The 11608-nt window shown below is 38.0% G+C and overlaps 1 protein-coding gene and 2 pseudogenes across 1 annotated transcript; all 3 read left to right on the forward strand.

Moving 5' to 3' along the window:
- The first annotated feature begins 449 nt into the window (after positions 1 to 449).
- LOC103953134 lies at positions 450 to 2268 on the forward strand (annotated as a pseudogene).
- Positions 2269 to 2913: 645 nt separating this feature from the next.
- LOC103953075 (two-pore potassium channel 5) lies at positions 2914 to 5489 on the forward strand. Its single transcript, XM_009364796.3, has 2 exons — positions 2914 to 4148; positions 4806 to 5489. Exons 1-2 carry the CDS (start codon positions 3082 to 3084, stop codon positions 4951 to 4953), a joined length of 1215 nt encoding a protein of 404 aa, XP_009363071.2. The 5' UTR covers positions 2914 to 3081; the 3' UTR covers positions 4954 to 5489.
- Positions 5490 to 8899: 3410 nt separating this feature from the next.
- Positions 8900 to 11191, forward strand: LOC103953135 (annotated as a pseudogene).
- The last annotated feature ends 417 nt before the right edge of the window (positions 11192 to 11608 follow it).

Raw genomic sequence — 11608 nt, forward strand, 5'->3', positions numbered from 1 at the left:
CTCGTCTAATAAACAACGACAAGTGTCTAGAATGTGAACCAATTGTCCAATTAGCAGATCTCATGTGTTAGAAATTGTTACAAGAGAGTTTCTATGTATGTACCCTTCTAGGAGACCAATACATTTGAATTGAATGTCCCCGCATTGGCAGTTTTTCCAACGTGAGACTTGAGAAGGTCAACAATCTTCTTTCTGTCAAAGTTACCACTTGATGATGTCATTCATATGGGATTTGCATCCCATTCGGATTTAAATTGTGAGAATCCTAAGAATTCTTACATCATAATCGTTTATTATACGTACGGTTATAAATTATTTTGAATTTTTTTATTTAAAATTAAATACAAATAACATCTAACAAAAACTAACAACGCGGTGTACCATGAATGATCATGAGGTGAGGATATCCATTCACCTACAACCGAACGCAAGGACAAAGCCGTGTTAGGATGGGCCTCCCCTACCCACCATACGTGGAGGTTGAGTTCGACATCTACCAGAATAATCAGTCAGACATCAACAATCCCGTGGGCGAACATGCAGGTATCGACATCAACTCTGTCATGTCTAAAATTACCATGCCATGGAATGGTAGCATTGTGGATGGAAAAATCAACAGTGCTAGGGTTAATTATGATTCCACGGCAAAAAATCTCAGCGTGGCTTTCACTAGTTATGTGAATGGAATTCAAGTGATGAGGTATTTGATTACAGTGTTAATGTGAATGACTACTTGCGGGATAGGGTCATTGCGGGCTTCTCCACTGCAACCGGCGATAATATCGCTGCCCTGCACCGGATCAACTCCTGGAGTTTCAGCTCAACTTCACAGCTGGTTGACATTGAAGCTCCACATCCTTTTTCTCCTCTACCTAAGTCAGGAAAGGGCAAAAATATAGGAATCGCAGTAGGGATAGGTGTTGGGGGATTTTCATTCTTGGTCGGTGGGATTGTGATTTGGTTCATCTTGTGCAAGAGGAGGAACGCAGGGGAAAATAGTGATGAAGAAGATGCTATGGTTTGCGACTTGATTGATGATGAATTTGGAAATGGGACTCGCCCGAGGAAGTTTTCCTATGGTGAGTTGGCTCGTGCCACAAGTGATTTTTTGGAAGAAGAAAAGCTTGGAGAGGGAGGGTTTGGTGGTGTTTAGAGAGGCTTCATAGAAGACTTGAACTCATTTGTTGCCGTTAAGAGGATATCGAGACGGTCTAAACAAGGATTGAAGGAATATGCAGCGGAAGTAAGGATCATTAGTCGACTTAAGCATCCGAATCTGGTGCAACTCATTGGTTGGTGCCATGAAAAAAAACTCCTACTTGTTTATGAGTTGATGCCCAAAAGCAGCTTAGACTGTCAATTGTTCAAAGAAAAAAGCATGTTGAGTTGGGTAGTGAGGTACAAAATTGTTCAAGGCTTAGCATCCGGGTTGCTTTATCTCCACCAAGAATGGGAGCAATGTGTGCTTCACAGGGATATCAAATCCAGCATTCGTATGTTGGATTCAAATTTCAATGCAAAGTTGGGGGATTTCGGGCTAGCACGACTTGTAGATCATGGAAAAGAGCCGAAAACAACAGCTCTAGCTAGCTTGAACAGTGGGGTACATGGGTCCCGAATATGTTATCACAGGAAAGGCTAGTAAGGAATCAGACGTGTACAGCTTTGGAAACAAGTAGTAATAATGAAGTGAACGTGGTGGAGTGAGGAAAGAGAAAGTGATTGAAGCAGCTGACTCAAGATTGTGTGGAAATTTTGACAAGAAGCAAATGGAGTGCTTGATGATTGTTGGATTATGGTGTGCTCATCCAGATTACAATATGCCCCTTCTTCCATCGAAGATGCCCGTCCCCACGTATTTGGCTGACGAATCTCGTCCAAAATCTTTTCAGATCTTGTCTCGTGATCATTTTAGTGCTTCCGAAGCTGAAGGAGGCGAAATTGAGGGCAATTCATCCTCAAGAAAGCAAGAAGAATCGTGCATTACTAGTGTAAGTGTAAACCAGTTAACAATCACAATGCTAGTGGGTAGGTAGTGAAAGCTATGACCTAGCTTATTGAGTATTAGCGAATCATCTTCTAGTCAACATATATGCTGCAAACAAGATATCCGACTCGTCCTCAACTTCCCCTGCGAATTGTTTCGAAAGCGATTTCTCATTCCTAGCCAGCTCTTTATTGATGATATGAAACACAAAGCCCATTTTGACGACTAGTTGCTATACTGACAAAAAATTGCATACAAAATCACCCGATAAAAAATTGCAACAAAAAAAAAAACTGCAAATTTTATTGCATGGTGCTAAGATACCACTATTTTGGTCTTCCCTCAAATCAAACCCAAAATTATTTAACCACTCAACTAAATGGATTTGTAATATAGTTTTTTATTTTCTTGGAATACAATGTTCGTATATTTTATTCCCTACAATTTGATATCCTAAAGATTTTTAAAGTGTCTAATTTACTGTATCTCTGATGATAGCTAACTCTGTAAGTCGTTTGTGCACACTCTTTTTCCTTCGACCATATTGAAATCTCAACAAGTTTTTTATCGAGGCCATTGTATGCACATTATCCTTATTTTTTTTTTTTATATTCTTCTCCCTTCAATGAATTTCGTACACTTTTCTCAAAAATGATATTTGAACTATCGAATTAAAAGTAGACAATTCGAACTATTAAAATTTTAAAGCGATTTCCACAAAGGTCCTTAATGATACTTAATCTTTTTTGTTTTTGTTTCAGTTTTCAAGATTCATGCACCGTACGCATGTTGGATTTCATTATAAAATACGTCAATGCAATTAATAGTAAAATCATTATGAATTATAATTCACTCATTCATATTTATGATTTGAAATTCATTTTTCAACAGTACAACGAGTCACTTGGCCCTTCAATGGAAGAGGGGGGCTCAAAGTCCCAAACTCTGATCGAAATAGGCAAAAATAAGCATACGTTTGAAGCAAAGTTAATGAGTTTTAACTACCGTCTTATCTACTTACTGCCACTCTCCCTCCACCATCCAAACTCCAAACTCCAAACCGAGAGAGAGAATCTATTCCCTTATTTTTCCCGATGGAAAGGGAGCCTTTTCTCGGCTCCCAAACAGGGCCCCAACACCAACTCCTCCAACCCACCCCCACCCCCACTGTTCAAGTCCCTGACTCTGATGATTTCTCTTTCAAAATCTCTCCCTCCCACAGCGAGCCTAATCTCTACCACCTCCAACAACCCCACCATCACCATGTCCACCAACCAGACCCGCAGCCCTCTTCGTCAGGAGCCCCGAATGCCCGCCATCAGAAGAGACCCGGCACTCTCCACCGCTGCAGGACGGCCCCTGCTATGGCCGTCATGCGAGACCTCAATCCACACCCAACAACCCAGGTCCCCAAACCACAATCCGACTCCACCTCCATCATCAGGCAAGCCGTCTTCTTGCTCCTCGTCTACCTCTCCCTCGGCGTTGTAATTTACTCCTTCAACAGGGACAAATTCTCCGGTGTCGAAACCCACCCGGTCGTCGACGCCCTCTACTTCTGTATAGTCACCATGTGCACCATCGGGTACGGTGACATTGCTCCTACCACTCCCCTCACCAAGATTTTCGCCTGCGTCTTTGTGCTCTTTGGGTTCGGTTTCATCGACATTTTGCTGAGTGGGGTTGTCAATTTTGTCCTCGACTTGCAAGAAAATATGATCCTGACCGGAATTCAAATGGGTCAGACTTCCCGGAATCATCGTTTCTCCGCCAGGAACTATATCGTCGATGTGGCAAAGGGCAGGATGAGGATCCGACTCAAGGTTGGCCTGGCGCTTGGAGTGGTGGTTTTGTGCGTCGGCATTGGGGCTTTGGTCTTGTGTTTTGTGGAGAATTTGGACTGGATTGATTCTGTTTACTTGTCTGTTATGTCGGTTACAACGGTTGGTTATGGAGACAGGGCCTTCAAGACTCTCCAAGGAAGGCTCTTTGCCGCCGTGTGGCTTCTGTTTTCGACATTGGCGGTGGCTCGGGCGTTTATGTATTTAGCGGAGGCTAGGGTCGACAAGAGGCACAGGAGGATTATGAATTGGGTTTTGCATAGGGATATCACTGTCCAGGATCTGCTTGCTGCTGACATCAATAACCATGGTTTCATCAGGTGAGTTTCCATTGCATCCATCCTATCTTCATCTACTTTTTAATTGCCATCTGTTTTAGATGTTACTGATGAAGTAACCTACAATATCATTGCTTATTTAGTAAAGAATGACAAGAGTTGATGAATGGTTTTCTCATCACGGTTAACTATTAGCTGCCTGCTCACCTAACAAATCTAGCAAACTCTAACAATTCTGATACGAATAACAGTGACGGTTTAGCGTAAGTATTGTATTCACCGTTGCTCTGGAGGATTGTTAGTATGATGATGGAATGATAATGATATCCTGCAAATTAAGTGTAAGCCTTGCCATGTAACATTGCGAGCATGTACTGTGAACTTACCAAATGTACTAAATTCAAATTAAAGCCTCCAAAAGACAAAATTGTTTGGAGTGAATTGAGTTGGCAATTGAAGATTCAATCTTCTAATTTTGGTATGAAATTAGTCGAATATGTAATGTCTAGCTGCATCGATCTAATGAAGATGCTTAGCTATTGTAGTGGACACCAGAATCCTGGTACAGAAATGTGAGTAATAAGACTGATTTATATGGATCCTCCTTTTAGTCTTTGTATTGATCAACAGGAGCAATTCTGAAAGTTATTCAATATGCATATTAGTCTCACGTACATGTTATTCGCTTGCTCATTTCAGCAAGTCAGAGTATGTTATTTACAAGCTTAAAGAGATGGGAAAGATAGGGGAGAAAGATATACTGCAAATCTGTGATCAGTTCAGTAAGCTTGACCAGAACCACTCTGGGAAGATAACGCTGCCTGACCTGCTGGCGCATCGCTTGTAGACTTGATAAGGTTAAGTCTGGATTCTGCTCTTTTTGTTCAAAGAAACAGACTCCTTTTCTCATTCTGGTGAAAGCATGGGAATGTTGAAGACAAAGGCCCTTGCGTTGTATATTCCTAACAAACTATTCTTTGAAGATTTATGCATTGCATATAAGCTTTGCCTTGCAAAAGATGAAGTGGATAGACATTATTCTGCACCGAGCTGCTGTACGAGGATTATAGAAGAACGTGAAGTGCATAGACAATTTGTCCACAGTAAGTTAGAATCTCTTCCTTTTATTTCTATTTTCCCTTATGATACTGTAATTGAAACAAAAAGGAATCGAGAAAAAAAGAAGGCCATGTGATGGCATTGGCACGCACATGGGTTCCCTGTACTTGCATCGTGTAATCGGAGATACATATACTCTCCTGAATTCATTAAGTAGTCTGATATACTTTCTTTCCTTATTCATGTTTCATTTCTTGTTTTGATACTATAATCCTATTTTTTTGGTAGTTTGCTGAATTGCAGATGATATAGTTTCCTGGTTCATACCTGTGTTTCACTTAACAGCCTTGTGTTTTAGTGTAGGCCGACTTAAGCAAAACTTACCGCATTTGAAGGTTTTTAGATTATAAAATTACTGACAAATCCAAGTCTAAACCATACATATGATTTGATCAAATTTGTATCCACCACCTAACTGACATCACCGGTTCCTTAATTGCTGATATATATTTTAGTTTTCGTTCTGGTGATTGGTTTCACTTTCACTGGTGTGTGCGAAAATTGACGACATATACGTATTGAAGCTCGATCCGATTGCAGCAGGCACAAGGCAGGCAGGCATGTTCGTGTTCTGAGGATTAAGTATTTATACCACATAATTATGTCTGGTCACTCTTGTATTAAATTAAAACATCTCACTACTCCAATGTCGGCTCCAGTAATAAGAAATAAATAATAGAAAACTTTATTCTAGTCCTTGTCAAATATGACTTTTAGACTAAAATAAGGGGTAATATCAAAATCTAATTTTAGTCTCTTGATACATTAATCATCTTATTTATTAATTATATTTTGATGTTTTAATTATTTATCTTTTACTTCTTAATTTTGATGTATTAATTTTATTTCATTATAATTTTCATTTTCATTTCATTAATCGTAATATATTTTGTTGTAAACATTTAGATAAACTAATTTTTGTTATACAATATATTTCAATGCTCTTTGCCTTCTTCCTTTAGGTACATTAAATTCATACCCTTCACGATGATACATTTCGGTGCATACATTTAGGTACATGCATTTTTGTACATACATTTTGGTACAAAGTACATTAATTCGATATAATACATTTCGGTAGATACATTTTGGTACTAACATTTCGGTGCATACATTTCGGTAAACATAACATTAATTTAATATAATACATTTCGGTGCTAATATTTTGGTACTTACATTTAGGTACATTAATTGTGTCTTTCAAATTTGAAGAATGTTAAATAAAATTAATAAATTAAAAAAACTTTTTTTGTCAAAAAATAAATTAAAATTTGTATATTAATAAATTTAAATATTTAATGGGAGACATTAAATAAAATACACATTAATTATTTTGAATTAAGAACACATCAAAGGACCATAATCAATATGTAATCTAACGCTAGATTTATTTTAAATTTCAATCATCTTGAAAAATTAAAGTTAAAAAACCCCTTTACCCATTAATCGTGTACTTATGTCGAAATAATAATAATCATTGGGATTACCACTCTTGACTTCCTGCCTATAGGAGTATTTCTAATGGAAATGTCAAATATTAATTTAATGGCTGTTGTGACAATATCAAATTTTCTTTTCCTCCAACCCATTGTTTTTTTTTATTATTATTATTATAAATGATATTTGTAGGATTCATTTTTAAAAAGAAATGAATTCAAATAAATTTTTAAGATTTACAAATGGTTCATTAATGGGATCCACATAATTAATTGACAACACATTTTTCATAAGTCAAATTTGGAAAAGGATCCTCGCCGAATCCTTTTCATGGAGATCGAAGGATCTCGTAATCGTGTTTGTTCATCGTACATCGTGCGGTCAGAAATCATTTAAATTTTAAAATTTAAAATTAAATATAAATTTTACCTAACGAAAATTGACTGCACGATGTACGATGAACGGATATTATTACGAAATCCGCCGGATCCCCAAGAAAAGGATTCGGCGAGGATCCTTTTCAGTCAAATTTGACTCCAAAAGACTCATGTCAATCCATCATGTAGAATTAACTTATTGGTTGGAGCTTCTTTATATTTTTAATTTTAATTACATGTCATTCTACTTAGAATTTGACATATCATTTGCAGATAGTCTAAACAATCTTTATTATATTTTATCAGTTGATATTGTAAGGGGTGATTCGAATGTCTACTAAAAAAACAGTTTCGGAATCAAATTTTTGTTTCAATTTCGAAATATTCGATTTATCGTAATTTTAAAAACCGACTTTATCTCAATTTTCATGTTTTAATTCGAACCTTCCGATGCAAATTCAACAAATTTCACGTCTTGTCAAAGGTAAGTCTTTTGCTTTTCTCTGTAGACGGTCGGCTAAGGGTTTTTTTGGGGCATTCAGGTTTCATGCTACGTTTGCTATACGCTCAGGTCGGAATGAAATGAAAGATTAAATGACAATTGTACCCATTCACTTTGACGAGTTTGACCTTATATGAGCCACCGTCAACGAGTTCAATGTCATCCCTCACATCTTCCGCCTAATCCTCACCGTCCCATCCCTCGAGCGACGGCGTCGGTCACGTCCTTTCACCGACTTTCCCTGATACCCTTATGTTCTTCCTGTTTTTCCCAGAAAATTCTCTCTTTGGCTTTCTGAGGAACCCTTTATCCGATCTGGGTTTTCTTTGTTTTGTTGTTTTTCTTCTTTGAATATAGAAATCAAACACAAAGAAAATTGCTTTTTGTTGGGTTTTTGTCACTCAATTTCCCGGGAAATTTGAAGTGCGATTAAAGAAGCTTGATTTTCCAGAAAAACAAGAGAACTCAGTTTTTGAGTTGATTTGTTGAGGTAAATTTCGATTTTTAATGAATATTTTATGCCAATTGTGTAGAAATAGAGAGATATTTGGAATTTTGATTAATTTTGTTTAATTTTTGAAGTGAAACTAATGAAAAAGAGGAGGGGTATTGTTGTCCAAAAAGTTATAATTTTGTGTTCCATGGGTTGGAACAAGTCGTTCTAGGGCGAGGGTGGCACGAAAAATTGACTAAAATCCGTTCCACGGGACAGGACGTCCCAGGCAAATTGGCACACCAAACGTGGGACGAGTGCATCCCATCCCACTGCGTTCCGTTCCATAAAAGTTTTGGTTGTTATTCCGGGGTTGTTCATCCAGACAAACGAAAAATCTAATTTAGCGCCTCCTTGACCATAAAAGGTCCCACTCGACTCGTAACCAACTACAGACCCTCTTCCACTTGCAGCACTTCGATCCATAGTTCCTTCCAGTTGGTGTCACACCATCAAATTCAATACAAAAGTAATGATATGGAAAACATGAAGATGAAGATGTCAAAGTTTTAGAAAAAGATGATGATGCATGTGTCATTGTTCTTGTCACGTCTGATTCTTCTGCTGCTCTGTATTATTCCTGTCCTTAATGGTGCTTTCGTTTCTGGTGAAAGTGATTATGTCTCAGCAGTTGGAGACCCGGGAATGAGAAGGGATGAACTAAGAGTGGCCTTGGAAGCTTGGAACTTCTGCAATGAAGTTGGAGCAGAAGCACCTGATATGGGCAGCCCCAGAGCTGCTGATTGATTTAATCTCACAAGTAAGCCCAACCACCATCAACCAACAAAGAAACTGAGGAAAATTCACTTCAATCATTTATTTACTTGCTCACCATTTGTTTGATAAATGTTCCAATTTCTTGACAATGTTGGTCACTACGTAATTCTCAATTAATTCTGTTAATTAATCTGTTAAACTTGGTACTTCCTTAAAACACAGGGTGAGCGAAAAAGATAACTTGCTTGAGGTGGGGACACCATTCCCAGGGATAAGCCAGAGAGCTTTGAACAACGTAGACCTCTATGCAGTGGAGAAGGACCTGTATCTGGGTTCTGTGTCAAGTCCCAGACTCTCCAAAACCATGGCAGTTCTGGATGATTATGCTAAAAAATGGAAACTTTGACACTTATGGCTGGGCTGTGCCCTTCCAATGGGAAAAAGACACCACCTTTTAGCTATTCCGGAAGGTTCCCTTGCTTTGGGAAGGGCTGTATGAATCAACCCACTGTGGTCCACCAGAAGACTCAGCTGCTGGATGGTAATACTACATTGAGAGGAGGTTTTAGTGGGACTTATGATCTGGGATCCAACCCTAGTGATGGGCTCGATTTGATATCTTTCTACCAGGTGGAATGGGAGAAGAAACGTGATGCTGGAAGCTGGCAGTTCAGACACATACTCAAGACTTCAAAGAATTATCCATGGCTGATGCTCTACCTCAGAGCTGATGCAAGCCAAGGATATTCTGGTGGCTATCACTATGATACAAGAGGAATGCTCAAAACAGTAAGTAGAATAATCGATTCATCCGAATATAATTTTGAGCACTCGAATCTAATTACGTTACTTATAATTTTGAGCGCAAAGTTTAGTCTTATTGCTTGTCTTGGTGATTAAGAAAATATGTAATGTAGTGACTGGCAAACAGGAAATATGCTTTCCTTGTATCATATGACAAATAACAAACTACCAATTCACAAAACAAGGACACAAATGGACGGCTGAGAATCTGTTAAGCTAATTGGATTTCGTGTTAATTTATTCAGCTTAGGATTTTCATGAATTATTAATCTTGTATCTGTCTCAGTCCTTTTTGCATGAATAGATTAATTATTCAATTCTGTTACTGTTAGATAGCATTTCATACCAAACCATGGTCAACGGTGTTATAAACTTCAAGTTCTTGACCTTTTTGAACTGTTAATGGTACTATTAGGCTAACCCAGGAGATGTTCTTCCAGTGAAGGTCACAAGGCCACTGAATCAAGCAGCTAAGTCTGACTGAATTTTTGCCTAAAGCCGCAACTCGGAAGTTCCATGACACCTGGCTCTGCATTTAATTTAATTAAGTAGAGAAGACTAACTTGTGTCAAATTATAAGTAAAATCATCTTTGTTTGAAGTTGGATCTGCCTGTGTTTCTAATAAATTTTGCTTCTAGATTATTTGAGAAGAAAAGGATTATTAGTCCATTTTATCACATAACTTATTCCAGATTGGTGGCTGTTGGTGTTGGACATTCTAGATTATTAGTCCATTCTAGATTATTCCAGAATCACCTAATTTTAAAGTAAGGCTGACTTTGGACATCAACATTCGAGGAGGATCCAAGAGCCAGTTTTACCTCATTGACATTGGTGGCTGTTGGTGTTGGAAGAACAATGGCAAACCCTGTGACGGGGATGCGATCACGGACGTGACCAGATACGCGGAGATGATCATAAACCCGGAAACTCCTGCTTGGTGCAGCCCGACAAATTTAGTCAATTGCCCGCCATACCATAGCACTCCGGATAACAGAAAAAATTATAGAACCGACACCGCCAACTTCCCATATGGGGCTTATCACTTCTGCTGTGCTCCGGGAAATGCTCAATATTTGGAGAAACCTGTAAGCGTATGTGATGCTTACAGTAATCCCCAGGCACAAGAGATAGTTCAGTTGCTCCCTCACCCCATCTGGCCCGAGTACGGCTATCCAACTAAACAAGGGCAGGGTTGGATTGGGGATGCTAGAACTTGGGAGCTTGATGTTGGACTAAACTCTACCCCTACCAGGTAATTAATTAAATTAAAATGTCGTGTTTGGTAACTATTTTGTGTTCAATTTAAACCATTTATAACTTCATGTGATTGATTTACATTTTCTGTTTGTGGTTTTGTAGGATCCCGGCACCACTCCTGCAAGAAGGATATGGGCATCAATTGATGTGGGTACAGAAATTTTTGTTACTGACAAGGATGAAGTTGCAGAGTGGACTCTAAGCGACTTCGACGTTATTTATACACCCCTCCAAATATAATTCATAACTCCACATCCATGCTAGAATTTTTTTTCAAACCTTTTCATCTTTCCAATTGTTTTTTCAAATATATTTAGAGCTAGGTGTTGTCAGGGCCGGCCAGAGGGCGGGCTGCCTAGGTCTCACTCCTGAGGGGCTCCCAATTTTTATTTTGTCACAGATACATATATATATATATATATATATATATATTAATATAAAAATTTTGTGTCTTTAGAGTGCTTGGGTTTTTTGCTTATAGAAATTTGTTGACCATACCAGTTAGAAGTTTTTTGAAATTAAACTTCAAATTTTATCTTCGATCAATTATGTGACAAGAAAGATTGATTGGGGTAGCTATTTTATCAATTGAAAAAGAATTAGTTGAAAAAATAGATTATGTAAACTTAATTAGTACATTTGCGTCTAAAAACACTAGACGTGTAATAATTAAGTAATGTTTGTATAACTTTCTTCTTTGAATATTATTTTTTAATGATATTTGATGTAGAAATAGATTTTTTTTTTTCCATGTATTTAGCGATTTTTTTTTTTTTATACATATCAATGTAC

The sequence above is a fragment of a genome, unplaced genomic scaffold (genome assembly GCF_019419815.1).
Source record: "Pyrus x bretschneideri cultivar Hongxiangsu unplaced genomic scaffold, Pyrus_bretschneideri_v1 Contig121, whole genome shotgun sequence".
NCBI classification, from domain to species: domain Eukaryota; kingdom Viridiplantae; phylum Streptophyta; class Magnoliopsida; order Rosales; family Rosaceae; genus Pyrus; species Pyrus x bretschneideri.